The sequence below is a fragment of the Orcinus orca genome, chromosome 8 (assembly GCF_937001465.1).
Source record: "Orcinus orca chromosome 8, mOrcOrc1.1, whole genome shotgun sequence".
In the NCBI taxonomy this organism is placed as follows: Eukaryota; Metazoa; Chordata; class Mammalia; order Artiodactyla; family Delphinidae; genus Orcinus; species Orcinus orca.
Genome location: NC_064566.1, coordinates 100341533 through 100367453, shown reverse-complemented (window position 1 = coordinate 100367453; position 25921 = coordinate 100341533). Strand labels below are relative to the sequence as shown.

Here is a 25921-nt window from a genome sequence, read left to right as displayed (position 1 = left end):
TGGAAAGGTACAGCTCACCTTCCCCAAATCTACACTGCAGCAGTAGCAGAGTGGGAAACAGGGGTGAGAAAGAAGAAGGGAACTTCAGAGGCAATGACAGTCAAAGGAAGCACCTGGGGGTGCAGAGGAACGGAGAACCTGACACGTATGTGTCTATTCAGCTAAACTCAGTCCTGTTCCTAGCTGACATCCTCTCCAGAAGACCCCTCCCTCAGGTGACTGTATTGCTCTGCAAGGCCAGGTACAAGGCCAGCGAGCAGCATCTGTTCAGGCCCCAAAGTTCCTAAGAGATCTCTGAAATGTGAGATGTGTCTCTGGATGGGGCTGCCATCGGACAAGATGGTAAAATCCCAGAACTAACTACAGGGCTGGAACAAACCATGAGACCACCTCGTTACCACTCATTTGACCTGTGGGAAATCTGAGCCCTGAACAGATAAGCAACTTCTCCCAGGTCCTAAGTCAACAATAGGGCCCCGATCTCTGATGCTCAATCCTGTGTTCTCTCCCCTACACCACAGTAACTGACATACATATCATGCTTTTGCACCGTGAACTGGAGAAGACACTTGCTCTTGTTATCGTTATCATCCTTATTTTCTAAAAGAGAAGAGTGAGGCCTAGAAGGATGACCTGCCCAAATTCTCACAGCCAGTAAGCAGTGGAGCCCAATCTTACAAGGTCTTCTGACTCCAAGCTCTTTGCTTGACCTGTCCCAAATCCCTCTTCCATAGGGGATGCAAATTGGGCTGGAGTTTGGGTGAATCTCCACGACTGTTCTGCCCTGGGCAGGCCTAGTATGATGCTACGTGCAGCTGGGACAAGGATAGGGGAGGCTCTTGGTATGACCGGAGAGTTGTCCAGTTGTCCTCAGGCCCCTAAACTTGCCCTCTACTGGCACTGTCTCATGACACCCTCCTTTCTTTGGGAATCTACATTTCCATGCGTTCTCCATCCCTCACTTTCCCAATGCCCAATTAAGGAGAAAAATCTGACAAATTCACTCTAGGGTCTAATGACCTATAAGCTTCAGGGGGTAGGGATGTTTGTCAGTTTTGCTCACTGATATATCCTGGGGACATAGAACAGTGCCTGGCACATGGGGAGTCTCAATACATATTTCCATAAATGGGCCACATAAGGTATGGGTTACCTGGAATCTTCCTCAAGAGGAAGGCAATAGGGAAAACCTCCAGAGGCAGAGGTCCAGATTGAAGAAGGATTGAGGGCAAAGGGATGGGTGTGAGGGATGACAGGGGAGCAGAGGGGCCAGAGCTACAGTCGAAGGGTAAGAAGGAAGGACTGACAGGGAGTGAAGGGTTCAGAAGGGTGAGGCATGGAGAGACCAGAGGACTCGAAGATGGGAGTGACGTTAGGAGCCAGGGCCTGACGCTGCCCTCACCTCGTGGGTCTCTGTCCACAGAGCCCCTGGAGGCGGTGAACATCACCAGCCCGGTGCGCCTGATCCATGGCACAGTGGGGAAGGCGGCCCTGCTTTCTGTGCAGTACAGCAGCACCAGCAGTGACAAACCCGTTGTCAAGTGGCAGCTGAAGCGGGACAAGCCAGTGACCGTGGTTCAGTCCATCGGCACAGAGGTCATCGGTACCCTGCGGCCCGACTACCGAGACCGCATCCGCCTCTTTGAAAACGGCTCCCTGCTTCTCAGCGACCTGCAGCTGGCTGACGAGGGCACCTATGAGGTTGAGATCTCTATCACCGATGACACCTTCACTGGAGAGAAGACCATCAACCTCACTGTAGATGGTAAAGTCTCTGGCAGGGAAGGAGGCGGGACTGGTGACTGGAACTGGGGCCATGTCCACCCAGTATATTAGCTAGACCCCAGGAAAAGCTACACAAAAGCTGCTTGGGAGTGAGCCAACTGGAATGTTAGAGGTTGGCAGATAGGCCATAGCTAACACGTATACAGCGCTTACTACGTGCCAGAAACGATTGTAAGTGCTTTGCCTATATTGACTCATGTAATGCTCCTAATAATCTAGGGGTAGTTAATATCATGGACCCCATTTTGCAGATGAGGAAACTGGGGCATAAGTTCAGGCAGCTAGTAAGTGGTAGAGCCAATATTTGAACCTATTTCGACCTAAGCTTAGCCCAACTAAAATATCTTCCAGGCTGGGTCAGTTTAAGACATCTTGGAAAGGTATGTGGGAAGAAGGGAAGGGAAGGTCCACGAGGGCAGGGACCATAGCTGTCTTGTTTGGCATTGTACTCCCTGTGCTCAGTATGTGCTCAATAAATAGTGGGTAAATAGATGAGTGAGTGGATGGATGGATGGATGGGTGGATGGATGGTGGTAAAGAGCTGGAGTGACGATCTCTCAATACTGCAGACTGAGTTGGAAGGTACGCAGTTAAGAAGGGGAAGGGAGATGCTTTTGGCCTGTGGCTCACAGGCTCCCCCCACCCCCGGGCTCAGTGCCCATTTCGAGGCCCCAGGTGTTAGTGGCTTCGACCACGGTGCTGGAGCTCAGCGAGGCCTTTACCCTGAACTGCTCGCACGAGAACGGCACCAAGCCCAGCTACACATGGCTGAAGGACGGCAAGCCCCTCCTCAACGACTCGCGGATGCTCCTGTCCCCCGACCAAAAGGTGCTCACCATCACCCGCGTGCTCATGGAGGACGACGACCTGTACAGCTGTGTGGTGGAGAACCCCATCAGCCAGGGCCGCAGCCTGCCCGTCAAGATCACCGTATACAGTGAGTCTCCCGCTGCCCTCCCTTGGGACTCAAAGCCCTGAGAGGCAGGTGCCCATGAGAGGCTAAGGACGTCCCAGACAGAGTGCCACTGGAGGGGGAGAGAGGCAGAGATGGGCCAGCTCTCCCTGGAGGACAGCCACAGGTAGGAAGTGAGCTCTGGGCAAGGTCCACCACTGGCCAGCCATGCTGCCTGGGGTTCCTTTTCTATTTCTTCGGCCGCAGGAAGCTCTCCTCACCACACCTCCTGCCCCCTCTGAAGTCTCTCCCCACTCTCTGCCTCTCTCTCCCTAGGAAGAAGCTCCCTCTACATAATCTTGTCCACAGGAGGCATCTTCCTCCTTGTGACCTTGGTGACAGTCTGTGCCTGCTGGAAACCGTCCAGAAAGTCTGGGTAACTCTCCAAGTTCCTCTCCCTGAGCACCTGAATCCTTCAACCCATCCCAGCCCCAAGCTCTGTTTTTCCTTCGTCTCTTTAAACGCCTTTCCTCCCAGGGCCCCGCACCTCTTCCCAGGAGATCCATCTTACCACATTCTGTGCTCACAACCCTGACAACCCCAGCACGATGAATACTGGTTTCACTTACACGGCACCTTTTGTGAGCCAGGCACTGTGTTTGTGGTTAGGGTGTTACCTTTAAATGTGATTATCTGCAGCTTACAGACAACGACCCGAGACTCGGATTAGTTAGATGACTAGCCCACAGTCACAATGCTAGGGACGGACTCAGGAGGCAAACCTAGATGGGATGCATCCCAAAGCTCTGGACTACTCCCCCTCCCACCGCACTCAGCCCGTCTTCCTGTTACAAGGCCTCGTTTGTGGCCATCAGATCCCCCCAGTGTCCTCGCCCCCAGAACTTCTCCTGCTCACACTCGACAGCTCTGTTCACAGGGTGCTGGGTTGATTTGCAGGAAGAAGAGGAAGCTGGAGAAGCAAAACTCCCTGGAATATATGGATCAGAATGATGACCGCCTGAAAGCAGAAGGTGAGCTCCCAGCCACGCACTCACCCGTCCCATCTTCACTCAGATCAGTAAGCTGCTGGGAAAAGGCCGAAATGGGCGACAAGGAAGCCAGCTCTGCAGGGCCCCTTCCTGCACCAACTGCACGAAGACTGCAGAGCAGGGAGAGGAGCGGCCAAGGTAGGACCTCAGGTATTCCAGACCATTTGGTGGAGGCTGGCTTCCCGATGGCCTTACCTGGCCATCGGGAAGCAAAGAGTGTAGGTGCTGGCTGGTGGAAAGGGTTCTGTACCTGGGCCAGCCACCCCATTCTTTGCTCCGTGCAGCAGACACCCTCCCACGGAGTGGAGAGCAGGAGCGGAAGAACCCCATGGCACTCTACATCCTGAAGGACAAGGTGAGCAGCTTCGGGCTGGGCGCCCCACAAACACTCCACCAGCCCTTACCATGTTCTGGTATTACGTAGCCATACCATATAGATATACCTTTCTAGGACTCAGAATAACCCTAAGAAATATTTGTGTCATCCCCACTTTAGAGATGAGAAAAATACGGCTGACAGGGGTGAAATGACTTGCCCAGGATCAAACAAGTAAATCAGTGGCAAATCTAGGCTTCAAACCCAGGTCTTTGGACACTGTCTCTGGTGATTTCCCTACTATTCCATAAACCAACTCTGTCCCATGCTGTCCAAGGCAGGTGGAAGGTGCAGAGTAAGTGGACAAAGCACTCAAACTAATGCATTTCAACATTTAATGAGCACCTATTATGTGCCAGGCACCACGTCAAGTGTCCTGTGTTGCAAGCAAAAACAGACCTACGCCTGCAGCCCTCCAGGCAGTCGGAGTGTGGAGGGAACTATGTCCCCTCCACCTCGGTATTCCCAGCGCCCTGGAACAGCAGGCGCGCTCCCAGCCCTGGCCGGCTGTCCGCTGACCCCTCGCGGCACGTGTCCTTGCAGGACTCCCCGGAGCCCGAGGAGAACCCCGCCCCGGAGCCTCGGAGCGCGACTGAGCCCGGCCCGCCCGGCTACTCCGTGTCGCCTGCCGTGCCGGGCCGCTCGCCGGGGCTGCCCAGCCGCTCTGCCCGCCGCTATCCGCGCTCTCCAGCGCGCTCCCCTGCCACGGGCCGGACGCACACGTCGCCGCCCCGGGCCCCGAGCTCGCCCGGCCGCTCGCGCAGCGCCTCGCGCACACTGCGGACTGCGGGCGGCGTGCACCTGATCCGCGAGCAAGACGAGGCCGGCCCGGTGGAGATCAGCGCCTGAGCCTCCTCGGGACCCCCCGGGAGGCGCCCGCGCACTGCTGCCCGCGGCCCGGGGGAGGGCAGGGCAGCGGGGCAGCAGCCCGCCAGGGGCGAGGGGCGAGGGGAGATGGAGGTCCTCACTCAGCGCTAGGGTTCCGGCGCGTGGACGATTGTGAGCATGCGCAGATGGGGGACGCGGCGGGAAGGCGGAGGGTGGATCAGGTGGTGAAACCGGGTTACGTTTGCTCCCGGCTCTTTAGTTGTGTTCTCAGTGGGTGTGGGTTGTGCCCTCTTAGGACCATATAGATTATTAAATTTACGGCCCAATCCCCGGAGGGGCTTATGGAAACTAACATCAGTAACCTAACCCCCTTGACTATCCTATGCCCTTCCTAGGGCGCCCTCACGCTTCCCACCCATTCCCCTTCCCTCCGAACAAACTCCTGATTCCTGGGGAACTTTTTTGGCAAGCCCAGATTAGAGAGGCCACTTGCCTCAAACGTACAACTGTCCTAAACTAAGGGGAAGTCCAATGCCCTTTACTGGGTGTACAGAGGGCTGTTCTCAGCATCCAGCGAATCATTGTGAAGGCAGTACCTTGGAGCACCCTTCTCAGGCATATGGTACCTCGGTACCTACCAGTTGGTGAAGGAGGAGCTCAAGTACAATACATTCCGTTGCCCCGCTACCGCTACCGGGGTTCTAGCAAGAGCAAAGGATTCAAGCCTCCCACGCTTGGCCTCCTCCCAAAGCCTCCCTCAGCGGCGTGCCCGGCATTCTTTCCATTTCTGTTCCATAGAGAAGGGGCTTCTCACTCATTCTTCAGGCCCAGAAGGCTAAATCAAGTGAAGATCTGTCTTTTGACCCCTCATACCTATGGCTTCTCCCTGGCTTTGTCCAAAACAAGCCTTTCAAACAATCATTATCCCCCGGAAAGTTGTTGGGCTTCCTCCAGCTGTAAGAGGATGAAGTTCCACTCTCCCCAAAAATGGTAGGGGGAGGAGGAGGCTTATTGCTCCCCAGCATGTCTTGGAGACATGATGGAACCCTTGGCCTCTGGCCTCTCACCTGGCCTGCTCCCAGATGCTCAGGTCCCAGGAGACAGGACAAGGGCAGACTCCCCAGTCACACAAACAGCAGAGTACTGAGAGGTTGGTCCACTGTGTAGCCAGGCCACGCCCATGCCGCCGCCTCTTGAACAGTTTGTAGGAACAGTAATCTACCGTGCGAAGAGAGAGCGCAATTAAAAAGCTGAAAGAGAAGAAGTCCCTCGCTGTGTTCTGACCTCTCTCCCCTGAGGCCTCTAGTGCATCCCTGGTCCCTCCTTAACTTCCTAAGCTCCTGCTCCGTCTCTGCACCATCCCACAGAGCGACTCTCAAGGTCCCTGTTCCCCACCACTCCACACTGGGGCCAGTTTTGTCCCAGCCCCAAGGGCAACAACATTTCTTGTTGGTCCCCTCTGCTCTTACCTGGACTTCGTGCCCTTCCCAGCTCCCTGCCCCTATGCACTTCTGCAGGCTCCTCTGAGCAGGTGTGCCTTTGCAGCTCCCCTTCCTTAGCCAGAACTGCTCCCCTCACTTCCCCAGGTGCCTCATCTAGAAGGAGATAATGCATGCAGGGGAAAGTTGTTCAGGCAGGTGGAAGATGCAGGACTTGGAGATGGGTACATGCTGGTCAGCCTTGAGAGGCAAGGGTGAAGATTAAGGTGAGATGCAGGCAAGTTGTATTCCAAACCCCGGTTCTGCATCCCTGAGGGGCCGGCTTCCCAGGCTCAAGCCAAATCTGCCTTAAATGGGGTGAGGGGGGAGTGGTTTTGTTTTTGTTTCATTTTGATCTTCATCTTTGTATTACTGGCATCTAGCAGAGTGCCTAGCACATACTGGATGCTCAATAAACTTTTGATGAAATAAAGTGACAACTTTATTCCACTTAATCAAGGAGAACAAACAAACAGCCTAAAAATACCAGTCATTTCCCTTTTCTCTTTTCTTCTCACATCCCTCCATCATCCTTCACCCTCTCTGGAAATCCCATATTGTCCATTCCAAAATCATCACTCACTCATTCATTCATTCATTTATTCGGGTGTCTTTCATTTATTCAACAGACATGTATTAATCTACCATGATCCACCCTGTGCCCGACACTGGGGAAACAGCATAACTATGCCATGACCCCTACCAAAGAGAGTCTCATGGAGGAAGACAGATAAGTAAACAGATTATTACAATACAGTGTGGAAAATGCAACGACAGGTAGATACAGCGTGCTGTAGAGGCATGTAAGAGCGGCATCTAACCCAGACTAGGGATCGTCAGCAAAGGTATCTTGGAGGAGAACAAGCCTGAACTTAGTCTTAGAAAGATTGATTAATCAGATAGGGCATGGGGGGGAGGATAAAAGGACACATATTCCAGGCAGAAGGAGGAGCGTATATAAAAGCTTAGAAGTGTAAGGTGAGTCCTGACTTCTTAGCACTCATAAAATGTGGATTACCCAAGGGCAAATGTTTATATTAGCACTGATGAAAGACCAGACTTGTGCCAGTGGCAAGGTGTGGGAGCTGAACCTGAGACTCCTGGATTAAATTGGTATTGGCCCCCAGCTGGTAGCATCCCAGGCTCCTAAAATAAAAAATACAAATCCTCTCTGGAAAAAAACATCTCCTTAAATTTTCAGAGACTAAGACCAACCAAAGACGAGTTCACAAGGAAAGGTCATTAACACAGAAGGAAACAAATCATCATGAATGAAAGTCAGCAAATATAAGAAGCAACAGATTTAGACCCCCAAGGTCTTCAGGCACTGAAATGATCAGATATAAAACATAAAATAATTATGAAATGCTTGAAGTAATACAAGACAAAATTACAAAAATGAACAAGCAACAAGAGACTATCAAAAGTGATCAAATTTGAAAAGGAACAAATAGAACTCATACATAAAAATATAATTTATTGAAATAAAAATGAAAGAGTTTAACAGCACATTAAAAACAGCTGAAGAGAGTTAGTTAACTGAAAGTTGTACCTGAAGAAGTTATTCAGAATTAGGCACAGACAGACAAGGAGATGAAATATATGAGAAGAGAGATTAAGGGATACGGCATGTAGCATGAAAAGGTCTGACACACATTTCCTCAAGAGCTCAAAGGGGAGAATAGAGAGATGGAGAAGAGACAATATTTTAAGAGTAATGACTGAAATTTTTGTAGAACTCATGACAAACATAAATATACAGGTTCAAGAAGGTTGACACACAAGATATCTTAAAAGATTTCCACACCTACATAAAATGTAGTAAAGCTAGAGTATACCAAAGACAAAGAGAAGATCTTGTTGACTGAGAAGAAAATGCAAAACTTGAGAGTTGTGAGTTAAGTTTTATTTGGGGCAAAATGAGGACTACAGCCTAGGAGAAAGCATTTCAGACAGCCCCGAGAGACTGCTCCAGAAGCAAGGAGGACGCTCAGTGTTGGATATGATTTTAGTGAAGGAGGGTGCCTGTGGTCAAGCACACATTTTGGCAAAGCCTTGCTGCTAGTCACGAGGAGCACATGTCACCGGTAATGATTTTAATGCTTTTCTAGAAAATACGAAGATACATCAAATCCCACCTGAATTAGTACTGTTTACTCCACCAGCTTGATCAGCAGGAGTCCCTGGGCTGCATTTTCAGAAGACACAGAATAGGATGCCAGAGAAACCAGGAGAAAAAAAAATGTCCTCTGGACGGTCCTTGAAGAGCACCTAATCTCTCTCCTCTCTCTTCCCTCTTACAAGCAATGAAAGGGTTACTCACAAAAACCCAAAACTCTAAAACTAGGGGGTGAAGGAAGGTAGTATTTAAACTGGTCACTGGCCAGCACATCCCCCAGGGTCCCAGAGCAGAGCTTCCTTGAAATAGTTGGAGGCAGGTCCCGTTGACTAACGTCATCCCCATGACTCACGCAGTCGGCTCTTCCTTAGCGTGTGGAAATGAGACAGTCAGGATGCCGATGGGACATGTTGCTGGAAATGATCGCTGTGGTCTCTGAGAGCCACCCAGACATACCTCACTGTTGGGAAGTCCCCTCGGCCATCACTCCATGGATCCCTGAGTGCCCTGGATGCTTGGACTGAGTGAGGAGAAAGAGTCTTAACGTCCTAAGGAACAGCTCAGAACGATGGGGCCTTCCAATCCCCATCAGTTCTTAGCACTTGGGTGTCCAGAGTCTGGGAATGGAAAGAGGCTGTGCCAACGGCATGTCCAGGGATGAGTCACGTAACTGTGGGGCAAGGGCCCCTCCCCAGCTGCTGCAGCCTCCAGGCTCCATTCCTGCAGTACAGCACTGGCGCCTCTCCTCGCTGAGTCACCTGCCAGTTCCGACTCAGCTGAGGACAGCACTAGTCATGAATCTGAGTTCCTTTGAGACTTGCCCTCTTATCCCCCAAGGGAAATTTATACCATCTTTCTGGATTACAGAGATTTGAGTCAAATCAAGCTGCCAGCAAATAATTAGCAGAGAACTTGTTTAGTCTCCCCAAGTCCAATGCGTAAGCAGAAGAGACTAAAGACGACTGCTAACAGCAACACTCCTGGGGCGCTGGTAGTCACTGGGTCAGGCAGGCCTGGGGGGCTCTGGACCTGGGAAATCCCAAATGGGCTAGATGTGCAGTAAATCCATCTGTCCCGCCACGCCCTTTCTTGTTCACCCTTGGCTGTCCTCAGGGTCCATGTGAATACCTCCTTCATCACTCTGTCCCCACAGATCCCTGACCCCATAAATTCTACTCCGCTATGCCTGGCACACATACGCCCAGGCACGCGCCATGGAGTCTGTCACTGCTCTTAGTTTCTCCGCTTCTGAAACACCAAGCTCTATTCTCTGACCCCAATTCCTGTTCTTCCAGCTCTGTCACTCTGTTACTTTAACTCAATTTTTTACCCCTTGGAAATGCCCAGTTTGGAGAGACCACAGTGTTCTCTTGCTCTAATTGTCTTAATCAGTCTTGGTCTGCATCTGAGGGGAAAGAGAAGAAGGAGTGAAGGAGGCCTTCCTCTCGATAGGCTGTGAGGGCCGCAGCTGCAGCTGGCACCGAGCGAGGCCAGGCTGAGAAGGGGGAGGAAGGGAGGGAGTCGGCTGGGTTAGGGGCCCCACAAAGGAGCTGGCCAGGAACAATGGGGAACAAAGGCTGGACATTCTTCCGCTGAGCCTCCAGAGCCTGGCCTTGGCCTTCCGGGAACAGTTCCAGGAAATGTCTGAGATTCCAGATTTGGAAGGAAGAGACCCGTAAACAGGAGCTGGGCTCTGAGAGGGGACAGCAGCATCTCTCTAGCAGGGGGTGGGGAGCAGCGGGGTGAGCATCAACATTGCAGGCTCACAAGCTACAGTCCCGTCTGCTATAGACACGAGGTTTCAGGGCTGGAAAAACTCTTTTTTCTTTTTTCGCGGTACGCGGGCCTCTCACTGCTGCGGCCTCTCCCGTTGCGGAGCACAGGCTCCGGACGCGCAGGCTCAGCGGTCATGGCTCACGGGCCCAGCCGCTCCGCGGCATGTGGGATCTTCCCTGAGCAGGGCACGAACCCATGTCCCCTGCATGAACAGGCGGACTCTCAACCACTGCCCCACCAAGGAAGCCCTGGAAAAACTCTTAAAGGTCATGTACTCCAACCACCTTTCCAGGGCCTGAAAAATATCCCTGCCAAGGATGCTTAAATAGTTTCAATGATGGGATGTGCATGAAAATAAATATATCACAATATTGGCTAAGCTTTACTGATCACTTAAAATGCATTAGTCACTGTACTAGATGATTTTATGCTTTATCTCCTCTCACTCTTACTCCAGCTCTCAAGGTAGGAACTATTATTATTATTATTATTTATTATTATTCTCACTTTACAAAAAAGGAAACTGACTTTCAGGGGTTAAGTCACTTGCCAGAGGTCTCCCAGAAGCTTATCTCATCTGTCTCTGGGCTGACTAGGCGCACAGAGTGGACATCTCCCAGACAAGAGCCTGTGACCTTCCCTGTCTTCTGACCTACCACCCTGACCTCTCCCCGGGAAATGGGCCGGGGCATGACAAGACACACTTGCTCCCCGCACTTGGCTTCCGGGGCCTGTTTTCCTCTACCCTCAGCTTCAGAACACTGTGCCCTGAGATTCCACCTCTGGGTTTTCATGCCACTCTAGCAGGGGGTCGCTTGGAAGCCAAAGGATCGGGATTGAGATTCAAGGGTTCAGTAGAGGCTTGGGGTAAAGGATCAAAACAGTGGTTGAAGTTATGGTCGGGCTGAGGATTACCGCTAAGAAATCCTGGACTAGATCACAAGATAAACCCTAGGGCGGGGCTTCGAGTCAGAGGTTATGACTACAGGATCAAGGTCAGAGACTTTCTCTCCTCTGGTCTCCTCCCAATTCTCCAAGGCACTGAGGGCCAGGCAGGAAGCATCGGTTTCCTCAAAGCCGCTTCCCTCCTGGGGCAGAGTCTCGGTCACAAACAACCACCACTGCCGCCGCGCCCGCCCCTCCTTCCCTCCGCTGTGAGCTCAGAGCAGTAGGACAAAGTGCTACAGACAAGGACAGAGGCCTGAGGGCAGCCATGGGCTCTGGAGGAGTAGGCCTCCTTGGGGCCCGTCAGCCCCTGCCTCTCCTGCTTCTGCTCGTCACAGGTGAGTGTGGCCCTCCCTACTCCTAGCCCACGCTCCGCTCCGTTGATCTGAGGCCTGGCCAAGGCAGCGAGGAGACCCCTTTGCTCCTTTGCTTCCCTTTTGCAGTGGGGGGTACCAGAGACGACGGTGATGATGATGATGATGGTGATGTTGAGTGTGAGACAGACAGACTGAGAGCTCCACTGGCCCTCACCTGGGTGCCACGCACGCATGCTGGCCTTCTCCCCTCCCAGCTAGCGTGTTATTTGGGAACTGATCTCCAGGCAAGAGGAGGAAGATGAGGCGTGCAGGGATTTGGGGGCCCTATTTGCAGTCAGACTGGGCTGCACGTCCTTTCCTCTCCCAGGAGGCATGGCTCAGGACTCCCCACCCCAGATCCTCGTCCACCCCGAGGACCAGCTGCTCCAGGGCCCTGGCCCGGCCAAGATGAGCTGCCAGGCCTCAGGCCAGCCGCCTCCCACCATCCGCTGGCTGCTGAATGGGCATCCCCTGAGCATGGTGCCCCCAGACATTCACCACCTCCTACCTGACGGAACCCTCCTGCTGCTGCGGCCCCCTCCCCGGGGACGTGCCCACGATGACCAGGTCCTGTCCACAGACCTGGGTGTCTACACGTGTGAGGCCAGCAACCGGCTGGGCACGGCAGTCAGCCGGGGCGCTCGGCTGTCTGTGGCTGGTGAGCCCTGGGCGGGGAGACCTGGGTTGGGGGTGGTCCTAGATGGGAGACCGGGGAGGAGGGGCTCTTCGGAAAGGCAGGTAATGCAGAACGCTGGGAGACGTCAAGGCGGGACCTGAATGTGGGGACTGGGTCCCGGCCTCTGCGACCCTCCCTCCTCCCCACAGTCCTTCGGGAAGATTTCCAGGTCCAGCCTCGGGACGCGGTGGCCACGGTGGGCGAGCAGGTGATTCTGCAGTGTGGGCCGCCCTGGGGCCACCCAGAGCCCACAGTCTCATGGTGGAAGGATGGGAAACCCCTGGCCCTGCAGCCAGGGCGGCACTCGGTGAGTGTAACCCCCTTCCCCACGCCTCACCCTGTCCTGGCCACAACTGTGCACACCCGAGGGACTGACCCGCCCCCTGGCCCAATGTCCCCTGCAGAATTTGAGGAAGGGGAGGCGGTGAGGCCTTAGACTTCCCTCCGCACTCAGAGGCCCTCCCCGCAGGGGACACTTCACAACTCACCTGGTCCTGACAGGTGTCCAGAGGTTCCCTGCTGATGGCAAGAGCAGAGAAGAGTGACGCAGGGACCTATATGTGCGTGGCCATGAACAGTGCAGGACAACGGGAGAGCCGGGCAGCCAGGGTGTCTGTTCAAGGTAAGGGGAGGGCGATCAGGGCCAAGGTCGGGGGCTCCAGTTAGGGTGGTGTGGTCTGGTTTTGGCTGAGGTTAGGGGATGTGGGAGCGGAACCCGGGATCAGGGTCAGAGCGGCGGGGACCCCATTTAGGGGTGGTTCCCCCGTCCTAGAATAGAAATCGGAGTGCTCTCAACCTGGGCGAGTTCTGGCTCCTCTGTGGAGGAGGGATGTTCGACCCAATTCCTCCGTTCTGGCCTATGGGCCCCACCCCAGCCCTGTGCTCCCCACAGAGCCCCAGGACCACAAGGAGCCCCTGGAGCTTCTGGCTGTGCGCATTCAGCTGGAAAACGTGACCCTGCTGAACCCAGACCCTGCGAAGGGCACCAAGCCTGGTCCTGCTGTGTGGCTCAGCTGGAAGGTGAGGCCCAGGACCTGGGCTGGAGCCCGTCACAGCTCCAGAAAGGGCTGCTCACGAGAGCCCTGAGCCCTCCTCTCCCTCTGGGCTCTTTCCCAGGTGAGCGGCCCTGCTGCACCTGCTCAGTCCTACACGGCCCTGTTCAGGACCCCGGCTGCCCCCGGAGGCCAGGGAGCCCCATGGGCAGAGGCCCTGCTGGCTGGCTGGCAGAGCGCAGAGCTTGAGGGCCTCCAGTGGGGCCAGGACTACGAGTTCAAAGTGAGACCATCCTCCGGGCGGGCTCAAGGCCCCGACAGCAACGTGCTGCTCCTGAGACTGCCTGAGCAAGGTCGGGGACAGATGCCCCCCCCAGACCCAACAATATACCCCCAGCCCCTTTTTGTCCCACTCTAGCTGGGCGGATGGTGGGTCCCACCCCTGGGCTCCCTCCTGCCCTGGCCCAGCAAGCAGAGCTGAGAAAGGCTCTTAGTCTCATCAGTGTGGCTCTGACCCTGTGTCCCATTCCAGCTCCTTTCCCTAGAGCCTTCTCCCTCAGCATCCCTTACAGCCTCTCTCCCTCCCCCCTCCCCAGTGCCCAGTGCCCCTCCCCAGGAGGTGACCCTAAAACCTGGCAACGGCAGTGTCCTCGTGAGCTGGGTCCCACCACCTGCTGAAAACCACAATGGCATCATCCGTGGCTACCAGGTACCCTCCACAAACTGACACACCCCTTCCTAGTGGTGCCAGGAGATCCCTCTTCCCTGGCGTCCTGTAGACACTTGCTCTGGGCACTAAGAAATGGTACTTGGGCAGAGAAGCAAGGGAAACTTACTGTTGTTGGGCAAGGACCCTACTGTCTGCCAGACACTGCCGAGCACTTACTTAGAATCTCATTTCATCCCATAGTCCGCCCTGGGTTATTGTCCCGTTTATGGACATAGAAAGTGAGGCTAAGCTCACAGGTGCGGGAAACAGAACAGGAATCAAACCAGGCCGTGTCTGACTCTCAGCTTCTAAGGCAGTGGTGTCAGAGGGTGGTTCCTGGACCAGCAACATCAGCATCACCTGAGAACTTGTTAGAACGCAAATCCTTAGGTCCTTTGCCAGGCCTTGTGAATCAGAAAGTCGGGGATGGACCCGGCAATCTGGATTTTAACAAATCCTCCAGGTGACCCTGAAGCACGCTGACGTTTGCGAACCACGGGTCTAACGCCTATTTCGGCCGATTACTTTTGTCCCTCGTCCGTCTGTCTAGAGAGAAGTGTCTCCCACTCTGTGGGGGGAGGAGGAAATAGGACGTGTGGGTGCATGTGAGGGGGCGTCCCCAGGTGAACGGCAGGACAGGGTGGCCACACGCCCGGAGTCTGATCCGCAAGAGGAAGGGCTGAGCTGCTGGGATGGTGCCAGGGGGCGAGCTCCCCTCTGTTTGCGCCTCAGGTCTGGAGCCTGGGCAACACCTCGTTGCCCCCGGCCAACTGGACGGTGGCGGGCGAGCAGACCCGGCTGGAGATCGCCACCCGCGTGCCAGGTTCCTACTGCGTACAAGTGGCCGCAGTCACTGGGGCTGGGGCTGGGCAGCCCAGCAGCCCTGTCTGCCTCTTTTTAGGTGAGGACAGTGCCCACCGGCCCCACCCCGACCCATTCAGGCCCCATCTCCGCCTTCCTCTCTCCCCGCTCTCGCTTCCGGCTCCTCCCCCTCGTCTGCCCCACCCTTCTGCCTCGGCCGCCCCCTCCCCCTGAGCTCAAATTCCCATACAGAGCAGGCCGTGGAGCAAGCTGCCCAGGAGCCCAGTGCGCACGGCCCGTGGACCCTGGAGCAGCTGAGGGCGGCCTTGAGGCGGCCAGAGGTCATTTCCAGCGGGGGTGTTGTGCTCTGGTTGCTGCTGCTGGGCACCGCCATGTGCATCCACCGCCGGCGCCGAGCTGGGGTGCACCTGGGCCCAGGTGAGAAGGTGAAGTGGACTCCCAGGTGATCAGGCCTTCCCTGGGTCCAGCCAGAACGCTACAGGGGTTTAGACCGCTAGCCAGGTGCTGGAGACTCTGGGCTGACCCTTCCTCCTGCCCTCTCCCAGGTCTGTACAGACATACCAGTGAGGACGCCATCCTAAAACACAGGTGAGAGACGAAAGGGCCTGAGGCGAGGGCGGGGCCGAGGGGCCGAGGGACAGTGGAGCTGGGATGGAGAACTGGCGGGAGTACTAGTCTCCCCTACTGCCAGGCAATTTGGCATCCTAGTACCTGAATTTCCCTTGAACTTCAAGTGAGAATTAATTTCTCTTTCCTTAATGTTCCTATCACACCACTTGACAAGGTGAGTAAACTGAAGACTCATGACTCAAGTGACTGCCCAAGGCTGCACAGCTAGTAGCTGCCTTCTGAATTCCTAATCCAGTGCTCTTGTTACCAAGCTCTCATTAATACTGACTGCACTCTCCTGCTGACTCGTGCTGCTAGGTGGAGAATAACTAGCACAGGAGGACCAGTCTGATTTCTAATTTGCTCTGTACACTCAGCATCTCCCTAGTAGTCCCTTTGGCTACAGGAAATCACCTACCCAAGGAGGCATCTTTCCTTCGCAATAATCCACCCACAGTTCCAGCAGAGGGCGCTCTGCCCTTGCGTGATGGATTCTTGCTCCTTGTTCTCAGCAACGGAGCCCGCCTGCAGGTACATCTGCTCCAAGCGCGTTTGGCTGCCAGAGCAAGTCTCCCATTATGAGACACGACACTAAAAAAGAAAACATCCTTTTTTCTCCTACTGGCTGAATTTTACACTGAACAACCATTTCATCTCTGCCCACCTTCTCCTGCTCTTTATCTCATTAGATCTCCTCTGGGAGAGTTCACATTCCAGGTCTGCATCTTTCAACAGGAATTTATCAAGCACCTACTATGTGAGACACATCCAGCTCTACCATTTTGCTGTCAGTTTCTCGGCCCAGAGCAAGGTTCTGTGCTGGCTGGTGCTGTGTTCCTGCTTTGTTCTGTGCTCATTGGTCTTTCCCTTCCAGCTACCTCCTGGGCTTAGTCTGCTCTGCCCTGAACTTTCTCTGGCTCCCCTGGGATTTCATCCCTTCTCCTTGAGGGAGATTCCACTCTGATCACTTTGTTGATTCATTCCTTTAGAACAGCTTCCGTCTAGCAGAGACAGCCACGCAAGCACAAATGCAATCCAGATTTGGGGGTGCAGAAACATGTACAAGTACAAGGAAGGGGCTGGAGGGGAACTATGGGAGGAAGATTTCACATTTACCCTGACAGTTAGAAGGGGAAGGGCAAAGGGAACAGCAAGAAATAGCCTGTTGCATTCATAGGGAAAGACAAGTCTTTTGGTCTGGCTGGGGCGTACCGTGTGGGATGGGTCAGAGCACAGACTGAGGAGCTGGAAGCCAGACCAGCGAGGGCCCTGTTAGCCATGCTAGGCAGCTGGGCTCTATCTTGGTAAATGGGGAGCCACTGAAGGTTTTAGGCAGAAAAGTGCTTTGGTCTGATCCCTGCCACACGGTGTCCCATTCAAAGGGAACCAGGCTAGAGGTAGAGAAGCCAACCTTCAGGTAGCAAACTCCTGCTCTGCTGGCTGAGTCATCTCACATTTCTTCGTCTCAACTTACAGCATCAGCCTTGTAAGGAAGGCCTTACTGTCGCCATCTTACAGATGGAGAAACGGGGGCTTAGAGAGGCTAACAGACTGAGTTGCCCAGGGTTGCACAGCTAAGGCTGCAGCAGATCTGGCTCCAGGTCTGTGTTCTTTCTGTCTCAGCCCGTAGCTCTCTCTCTTTGATACCTCCTAGCTCTGGGCAACTTGGACTTCCCCTGATCCCAGGATAAGAAAGCGGCGCTGAGTTTGGGACAGCAGATCAGAGATCTTAAGGAGGCTGTGAGGGGCTGAAAAGCAGTGAGAAGAACACCCCCCGCCCTTCTGCTGCCCGCTGAGTTGGAGGTTTGGGCCAATCTTGTTCTCCCTCCACCCCACCCTCCATTGCCCAGGATGGATCACAGTGACTCCCCGTGGCTGGCAGACACTTGGCGCTCCACCTCTGGCTCTCGGGACATCAGCAGCAGCAGCAGTCTCAGCAGCCGACTGGGAATGGACCCCCGGGACCCACTAGACAGTCGTCGCTCCTGTAAGCATGTCCCGAGGGGGTGGGGTGGGCCTGGCAGTGGAGCAGGGGTCCCAGGGCTGGAGAAGGGGGGGGGGCATGGGTGGGATGCGTTCACCATAATTCCTCCTGTCGTTTTTATTGCAGTGATCTCCTGGGATCCCCGAAGCCCCGGTGTGCCCCTGCTTCCCGACACCAGCACTTTTTATGGCTCCCTCATCAATGAGCTGCCTTCCAGCCCCCCAGCCCGGCCAAGTCCCCAGGCCCCAGCTGCCAGGCGGCTCACACCCCAGCTGGCCAGGCTCTCCAGTCCCTGGGCCAGTTCAGACAGCCTCTGCGGCCGCAGGGGCCTCTCTTCTCCGCGCTTGTCTCTGGCCCCTGCAGAGGCTTGGAAGGCCAAAAAAAAGCAGGGTAAGGATGGGGGGATGGACAGCCTGACTCGGGTGGTAGGGGGGACAGGAGAGAGCATGGGGTGGCCTCGATGCCGGGTGTGGGCCGCACCCCACTCGCAGCCTGTCCTGATGGACGCCTATCGCCACGCACCCAGCCCGGAGTGTGCTGGCCTTAGCTTTTCTTTACACCATGATCTTGCTTGGGTTTTGCCACACCAGTAGTGAGCCTTGTTGCTGCAGCCAGCTCAACTCAGCAAACATTTAATAAGCACCACTGTATCCCAGACGGGGGACACAGAAACACCAGATATAATCCTTGCTCTCTACGAGCTCAAAGTCTAATGAAAGTGCCTGACCAGCACACAGATAATTCTAGAACCTGGAGGGGTGTAACCAGTGCTAGCCCAAAGCCTCAGGCACTCATGACCTCTCTACTACGCACTGTGTCCGTATGTACTATGTACGTGCACGATATATGGGTCTGCCCAGGTACCCACCTCCAACTGGCTTCCCAGAGAATGAGTATTTCCTTTCTGTCCAGAGTTTTCTCCTGACTTCTGGCTACCTGCTTTGACTTTCTAGAGAGAAGTAATTATAATCTCTGTTTCTTTAGCAACTACTCTATGGGAGGTGCTTTACTTACATTTGTTATTTCATTTAATCCTCACAACATATCGGCTAGGTGCTATTTCTCTAATTTTACAAGATTGGGAAAGAGGGTCAGAATTGGGTAACTTGTTCAAAACTCCATGTCCATAAGCTGCAGTTCTCAGATTTGAAGCCAGAATGGTCTGCTTCCAAAGGCTACTCGGAATCTCTCTGGAGGCGCCCCTGGGCAATTCTGTTCTCTCCCTGAATCTTTTCTCCTGTTTCTGAACATTCATTGTCTGCACTCTCTCTGCTGTCTTCCTGAGCCTCCTGTACTGATTAGTAAGATTTACAAATGTTCAACAGCCAGTTTTGTTAAGTGGATATAATCCAACTTTTATTAAGACAAAGATGGATTCAGAGTAATTAAGAGCTTGTCCAATATCCGGAATTTTATGACTCTAAATATTAGCCAAGCTGGCGTCCTTTCCAGCTTTGCCTCAGAGCTATTGCATTAGAAATAATCATCTGTGATAATGAAATACCAGCTAAAAAGAGGTTGCAGAAGTCTCATTTAAAAACTAGCTTTTCCGTGGATAACCACACTAATTTGAATATAACGTATACCCTGTCTGAGAACATTAATACTACCCCACAAAAGGTGAGCAATTTTCTACACTCAATTCTTAAGAAGGTTCCAATTCTGAGATGAAGCTTCCTAACCTCACTCAGAGATCTAGGTCCTCACTGCACCCCTTTTCTCCTCACCCGGCCCCACCCCACCACTGCCCAGGATGGGCTGAGAACAGTGACTCCCCTGGGCTGGTGGACACTTGGCCTACCTCTGGCTCTTTGCAGTGGCAGCAAGATCTCAGAGGCATGGAGCTCCTCTACTGCTGTCAGCTGGTCCGAAAGGCTGCTGATTCCTTGTCTTCTAAAACTGGCAGGCTCTCTCAGTGTCCTCTACCCCCTTGACTTGCTTATTCTTTTTTCTTTTCTTTTCTTTTTTTTTTAAATCTATTTATTTATTTGTGGCTGCATTGGGTCTTCGTTGCTGCGCCCGGGCTTTCTCTAGTTGCAGCAAGCGGGGGTTACTCTTCGTTGCGGTACGCGGGCTTCTCATTGCGGTGGCTTCTCTTGTCGCAGAGCATGGGCTCTAGGCACGCGGGCTTCAGTAGTTGTGGCACGCGGGCTCAGTAGTTGTGACTCACGGGCTCTAGAGCGCAGGCTAAGTTGTTGTGACGCACAGGCTTAGTTGCTCCGCGACATGTTGGATCTTCCCAAACCAGGGATCGAACCCGTGTGCCCTGAGGTGGATTCTCAACCACTGTGCCACCAGGGAAGTCCCCTTTTTCTTATTATCTGACCTTAGTTGGGTTTTTTCCTCTGTGACTAATAATCTCACAACTGCTGTCTCCCGTGTCTAATCCATTATATCTTATTCTCAGTTCACTTTGCGGATACATATCATCAATACATTGAATAGCCTCATTAAATAATTAATTCAAACAAATATTTATCGCAATTCAGGTGTGCCCAACAAGATTCCACCTAACCCTGATAACATGTTTACTGTATAGTTTGATTCAAATAATATTGAAACTAAATTCAAGTAATTCCAAGCAAGGTGGAAGGAGGGTTTCTTTGTTACCAGAATCCTTTAGAGGAAATGATAGGAGCAGGGATGAGCATGGCCTTTTTCCTTCCCTTTCCACACAAACCAACATAAACAACAGGTACCCCCATTTCTGAGCTTAGTCAAGAAGCCAGGCACAGGACAAGACAGAGGTGATGAGAGCAGGGTTGGAGCACCCAAAGGTGGCCTCCAGGACTCCCTGGGTCATATGACAATTAAAGGAAATGAGTAAAAACCAAACCAGCCAAACTACAAAAGGAAACTTTGATGGAGGAAGTCTAGCCATTGTGCGGCTTTTCAGTCCAGTGGCTCAGAAGGTCTGGCTACTGTACCTGGATTCCTAGGGCCCAGATGGATTCTTGACGAATGCCTTGTCCCTGCTTTGAACCTGCCCCAGATCTTTGAAATCGGACTGACCAGACAGCTCTGTCTTGATAGTCCTGCCTGGTCTCCGGTCCCCTTTCCTAACTGGGCTTCTGATCATGTGACACTAACCTGAAGGCTGTTTCTTTTCTCCTTTGCTTGATGTTCTCCTGTTCCTGGTCTTGGGAAAATCCTTTTCCCTTTATTATTCTGCTCCTCTCTGGTTTAAACTGAGATCCATTTTGGTTTCGGCCTGACCAAGTCATTGCACACAGCCGGGTCTTCTGTATTGTCACAGTTCACGCAGAGCCCTGTCTCCTAAGTGGCCACATGGGCCTGATGATAGCTGCCATCTTGTACATGATTCTTCTCACCTTGTGTTTAAACCTGCATCTCTGATATCATCCATCCATTCACTCATTCATTCAACACGTACTGAATATCCACGGGCAGAGCATTGCCTCCCTGGGTGAGATCAACACATCTTCCTGTTTTCAAGTTCCTCTTCCCATCAGCTGACTCTCTCCCTTCACACCTGACATGGTCTGGAGCTCCCTGGTTTTGTCTTCCTCATTCAGCTCAACTTGACAGCCCAACCCATCTCTCCAAGTGAGAGACACTTGGGTTTATCAGGGCAAGGCTATCCAGAGCCATGTGAGATATTTGCGATGTGAGAAGTGGAAATTAGCAGATTCTCTCCAAGAAAAGAAGGAGTATTTGCCTTCACGGAGGCAAAATTCATGAACGTAGGTAGCAATGTGAGGGTATAGAGATCAGGAAATTGGAATGTGTACAGTAAAGAGAAATACAGTTGTTTTTTAATATATCTATTAGGTGCCGGAACTTTCCAATCTGTTTTTAGTTAACTGGACAAACCATGCTTTGCAGTGGTTGTTTACAAATGAAACAGGCTCAGGAAGGTTAACGGATTTACCTGAGGTCACACAGCTAATACGTGGCTGAGCCAGGCTACGTGTGCAGGTGTTTTGACTCCAAGCTTAGTGCTCCTTCCATTATATCACAGCTGCCTGGATGGAGAGAGGTTCTTCCCTCTTCCCTCTGGGTTCAAGAACCCTAAAGCTTAACTGGATGACGAAGCTGAAGCTAGAGCCTGTGGTTGAGGTCTGCAAGGCACACCCAGGCTTGGCCTCCAGCCACCGACTCTTTGCTTTGCAGACCTGCACCAGGCCAACAGCTCCCCGCTGCTCCGGGCCAGCCACCCTGTGGAGCTCTGGGCCTGTGAGTTGGGCAACAGAGGCTCCAAGAACCTTTCCCAAAGCCCAGGTGAGAGGAGGGCGCTACGAGGCAGGTGAGGGGCTGAGGCAGGGTGTGGGGCTTCTCCTGTCCCTGTGGAGGCTGGCTGGGTGCAGACAGGACTCTGAGGGGCTGGATAGACAGGCAAACTGGGGCCCGGGGCTGACGGGGGTTCTGCTATCTCACGCCCAGCCTGTCGTTCCCCAGGAGCTGTGCCCTGGGCCCTGGTTGCCTGGCGGGCCCTGGGACCACAGCTCCTCGGCTCCCCCAGTGAGCTGGTGACTCACCCTCTCCCCGCAGCACCCCTCCCTCCTCGTGGACCCCGCACTCAGAGTCAACAGACCCAGTAAGAGGGCATGGGGTCAGGACGCAGGGCTGGGCACTGGGGGTGTGGGGTGTCTGCTGACCGTGGATGGGGCTGGGGGAGGGGTGGCAGGGGCCAGAAGGACGACACTAACCATTCTGCCATCTTACCCCAATTAGGCAATCGGTGGAGCCCCAAGCCCCCTCCTGCCACCCACTGCCAGCAGCCCCCGTCCCCGCCTTTATCCCTTCCGGTCCCCCCAGCCCCTCCAGTCCCCAGGCCTCTTCCCTCTCTGGTCCCAGCCCAGCATCCAGTCGCCTGTCCAGCTCATCACTGTCATCCCTGGGGGAGGATCAAGACAGTGTGCTGACCCCTGAGGAGGTGGCCCTGTGCCTGGAGCTCAGTGAGGGTGAGGAGACCCCCAGGTGAGTGGCCAGAGGGGGAACCAAAGGATACAGATAGGAGCGTGAGACAGGAGTATGCCTAGGTCTGCTGCCTCCACCCTCCTCAACGGGGCTGTTTCTGCCACTCCACGCCCCGCCCCCCACCCCGACCGCGTCCCATCCCCCGTTTTGCCTCTTCCTAGGAACAGTGTCTCTCCAATGCCAAGGGCTCCTTCACCCCCCATCACCTATGGCTACATCAGCGTCCCGACGGCCTCGGAGCTAGCGGACATGGGCAGGCCTGGAGCGGGGGTGGGGTCCGAGGTGAGGGGCTTGCTGTGCCCACCTCGGCCCTGCCCCACACCCACCCCCAGCGAGGGCTCCTTGGCCAATGGCTGGGGCTCAGCCTCTGAGGACAACGCCCCCAGCGCCAGAGCCAGCCTGGTCAGCTCCTCCGACGGCTCCTTCCTCGCCGACGCCCACTTTGCCCGGGCCCTGGCCGTGGCTGCGGACAGCTTTGGCTTTGGGCTGGAGCCCAGGGAGGCAGACTGCGTCTTCACAGGTACGTGAGATCACTGTCTTCCTCCTCATCCCCACCGCCTGGAGCGGACACAGCTTCTCCCCCACCAAGAGGCAAAGCATCCTAAAACAGCTAGTTGGTTTTCTTTTTGCCGTACGCGGGCCTCTCACTGTTGTGGCCTCTCCCGTTGCGGAGCACAGGCTCCAGATGCGCAGGCGCAGCGGCCATGGCTCACGGGCCCAGCCGCTCCGCAGCATGTGGGATCTTCCCGGACCGGGGCACGAACCCGCGTCCCCTGCATCGGCAGGCGGACTCTCAACCACTGCGCCACCAGGGAAGCCCAAACAGCTAGTTTTTATTGAGGGATGACTATGTCCCAGGCACTATGATATGTGCTTTACATACACTCAACATTAACAGCAACTCTCTGAAGAATATTCTTTGTCGTTCTTTTCCAAATGAAGAAACTGTAAGTCCAACAGCTTTATCAGCTTGCTCAAGGTCACCTACCAGAACAGGATAAATTGTTCAAGTTAAAATCCCAGAGGCAGCCGATTGTACAGTCCATTCTGCTACCTCCAGGACCCTCTTACCAGATGTGGGTCTCCAGGAAACGTTGCTCCCCAGCCCAGTGACTCAGATTCGTCCCCACTGTGGGAAGGTCTGTTTTCTCGCATGCGTCCCCCTGTGCTTTCAAGGCCTTCTTCCTGTCCTGTGTGTGGCAGGGTGGGAAGTGACTGGGCGGCCTGTTTCACGTGTCTAGCAGGTGGGACGATCATCCCCAAGTCAACAGAAGGTAGTCAGGGCTCCCCATGGCCCTTTGGAGTGCCCTTCCTCAGACACTCTATTAGATCCCCTAGACCCATCTTACGAACCCTAACTCTACATTTTGCCCCCCCCAAAAAGCAGTCAGGCTTGTAGTAGATAGGAGAGCAAGGATTACCTAGGACAGAAGGCCAGGGCTGGGCTAGGACAAAAGAGCTCAAGCTGTTCTCTGAAGAAACCAGTGGACATCTTCCTTTCCCTGGGGCGGAGGCTCCTGTGGATGTGGCCACTGGGGGTGATGGACCGAGTGGGGCTGGGTTATGTCTAGGGTTGGGTGTATGCCTTAAGCAGCCCCAAGCCTTCTGCCCTAAACTGGGCCATAAGGGTGAAGGACAACCCTCCACAGATACCTCTACCCTCCCTGACAGATGCTTTGTCACCTCCCTCCCCCCGGGATGACCTCTTCCTGAACTCCGCCCTCTCCCTGCCCCCGTGGGAGTGGAGGTCAGACTGGTTGGAGGACATGGAGAAAAACCACACCCAGTGGCTGGGAAGGGGGCTGCCTCCCTGGCCCTCCACCTCTCGGATCTCGTCCCAGAGAAGTCATGTCAGCTGTCCTGCGCCCAAGGCCGGCGGTAAGCGTCTGGCTGGCTAGCTGATGTGGCGATCTTGACTGCAGGGGTTCTTGGCAGTGGGATGGGGTCCAAGAGGACACCTGGGGTCTGGCAGGAGAGCTAAGGAGCTGGGGGATAAATCCATCCGCCTTCAACTTCTCCTACAGACTCCTCGTGAACTGATTCCGAGACTGCCAAGAGGAGAATCAGAACCGTCTCCCCTGTCAGCCGCCAGCCTGGGCTGTGGACTATGGGTCTTGATCTCTGCGTCTCTGCAGTCGGGGTCCACCTCTCCCAGCCTCCAGAGTTCTCCGTCCCGGATTGTGAAAACAAACGAAAGCAAAACAAAATATGAACAAAGCGGACCTGAAGCCCCCGGGGGAAAAAATCATCTCCACCTGACTCCCAGCCCTTGCTTTTCCCACTGCTTCATCCGCATCCACAGCCACGTCATTTGGGCCTAAGAAGCAGCCCTAAATCCTGGTCTCCCCACCCACTTGGATCACGGGAAGTGGAGGGGCCAAATGTCTGCCTGGAGGACAACAGTGGCTCATGGGAGAGGGCTGTGGAGGAAGGAGCTTCTCATCTCAGGGCTCCCCTCTCTGCCTTTTCTGGACGATTCCTAACTCTCTCCCCAAACACACCACGAAGGGACATAAAGAGAGACTCCACTGAGGCAGTGAGGCCCTATCTCAGCACCAAGACAAAGGATGAGTCTAGGGAGGAAGATGAAGGAGGAGTGACAAACGTGGGACAAATACACCCTCCTCATACTCTTGTCACTATAAGCTTAAGGAATCTGATACCATAAAGCTACGATGACTTGAGTTCTGTGAGGTCACTCTGCGGGCCACCATCACGAGACCTCTCGGTGGAGCACCACCCTCAGGAGGGCTCCTGGGTTAGAAAGGGATCAAGGGTTCACTGACACTCTGGGTGTCACTCCTTTCTGTTCTGTTATGAAGGGGGGAATTACCTACATCTTTCAGACTTTAAGCAGAATGCAGGAAAGGGAGGGGTGGGGGATTTTCGGGGTCTGCTGGTCTTAGCAACTTGTCCTGTGAAGACAACTCCTGCTTTCAGGGGTCCCAGCTGCCCTCCCCAAAGATCAGTCCCAGATGGTTTCTTAAAATAGACAAAGTAGCTAAGTTTCACAAAAGGTAGAACCACCTGTAAGGGCTGGCCAGTGGGCACCCTTCAGACAGAAAACAGAACAGAGGAATGGAGGGGCAGGACTTCCAGAGCCTGAGCCACAGAAAACCACTGGAGGGCAGGCAGGGCCGCATCCTTCTCGCTTGGCGGGAAAGGTCAGGGGCAGAAGCCACATGCTGGGCGGTTGCTACTGAGCATGCCCAGGGTCGTGACCTCAGGATGAGGAGTCAGTGCTCTGGATACACATCCGTTCCTCTTTATTTGCTTTTCCTTTTTTGGATTTTATTTTTCTTTTAGCTTCCTGGTAAAATTCCTTTTGAAAACATGCCAACCTCATTTGCCAGACGAAATGAGAAAAAAGGGATTTGTACACACTTAGGTCAAAGTGGCAGGAGAGGTCAGAGCCTGGGACTGGGGGGTCAGCGGCCATCCCCTGAGAGCCCGGAGCAGTCACTGGGCAAGTGAGAAGGAAACAGACCTCAGTGCCCAGTGAGTGGTGTGGGCTGTGGGTTCGGGAGTGATGGGGACGATGGCGTTCGTGGCCAAAATTAAAAAGAAATTCTCTGCCAGTCTAA

The 25921-nt window shown here is 54.1% G+C and overlaps 2 protein-coding genes and 1 long non-coding RNA gene across 16 annotated transcripts in view; 2 read left to right on the top strand and 1 right to left on the bottom strand.

The window, feature by feature from the left end:
* The window catches only part of HEPACAM (hepatic and glial cell adhesion molecule), an 11908-nt gene extending 5067 nt beyond the window's left edge, over positions 1 to 6841 (top strand). For 2 of the 8 annotated variants that reach the window (XM_033407407.2, XM_033407410.2), the window contains exons 2-7: positions 1424 to 1765; positions 2441 to 2722; positions 3014 to 3113; positions 3635 to 3876; positions 4011 to 4081; positions 4646 to 6841. In XM_033407407.2, the coding sequence (XP_033263298.1) occupies positions 1424 to 1765; positions 2441 to 2722; positions 3014 to 3113; positions 3635 to 3876; positions 4011 to 4081; positions 4646 to 4951 (1343 nt within the window). In that variant the 3' untranslated portion in view covers positions 4952 to 6841. The remainder of the gene's footprint in view (positions 1 to 1423; positions 1766 to 2440; positions 2723 to 3013; positions 3114 to 3634; positions 3877 to 4010; positions 4082 to 4645) is intronic. The other 6 variants (XM_049713941.1, XM_049713940.1, XM_033407412.2 and 3 more) reach the window with 6 other exon arrangements.
* On the bottom strand, positions 6742 to 14298 carry LOC117196956 (uncharacterized). 2 transcript variants are annotated; one of them, XR_004477407.2, is made up of 4 exons: positions 14159 to 14298; positions 12769 to 12893; positions 9858 to 9932; positions 6742 to 9047 (listed from the first exon to the last, which is right to left on the bottom strand). It is a non-coding gene; the product is annotated as an uncharacterized LOC117196956 (long non-coding RNA). The 2 variants fall into 2 exon arrangements; XR_004477406.2 differs by having other exon boundaries at positions 14109 to 14263.
* ROBO4 (roundabout guidance receptor 4) lies at positions 10948 to 25921 on the top strand. 6 transcript variants are annotated; one of them, XM_033407394.2, is made up of 18 exons: positions 10951 to 11586; positions 11933 to 12262; positions 12430 to 12587; positions 12782 to 12902; positions 13173 to 13300; positions 13397 to 13625; positions 13869 to 13981; positions 14714 to 14882; positions 15035 to 15220; positions 15349 to 15391; positions 17263 to 17399; positions 17523 to 17786; positions 21531 to 21638; positions 21801 to 21954; positions 22092 to 22337; positions 22499 to 22857; positions 24009 to 24215; positions 24362 to 25921. In XM_033407394.2, exons 1-18 carry the CDS (start codon positions 11517 to 11519, stop codon positions 24370 to 24372), a joined length of 3033 nt encoding a protein of 1010 aa, XP_033263285.1. In that variant the 5' UTR covers positions 10951 to 11516; the 3' UTR covers positions 24373 to 25921. The 6 variants fall into 6 exon arrangements, with proteins under 6 accessions (XP_033263289.1, XP_033263285.1, XP_033263286.1 ...); XM_033407395.2 differs by having other exon boundaries at positions 11692 to 12262; XM_033407396.2 differs by having other exon boundaries at positions 10952 to 11586; positions 21909 to 21954.

What these genes read in the sequence shown, in the direction of transcription:
- ROBO4 (XM_033407394.2), top strand. Translation starts at nt 11,517, where the DNA reads ATGGGCTCTGGAGGAGTAGGCCTCCTTGGGGCCCGTCAGCCCCTGCCT. An exon ending in GAAGGCCAAAAAAAAGCAGG is followed by an intron (nt 17,787 to 21,530) that starts GTAAGGATGGGG and finishes TTTGCTTTGCAG; the next exon opens with ACCTGCACCAGGCCAACAGC. An exon ending in GGCAGACTGCGTCTTCACAG is followed by an intron (nt 22,858 to 24,008) that starts GTACGTGAGATC and finishes CCTCCCTGACAG; the next exon opens with ATGCTTTGTCACCTCCCTCC.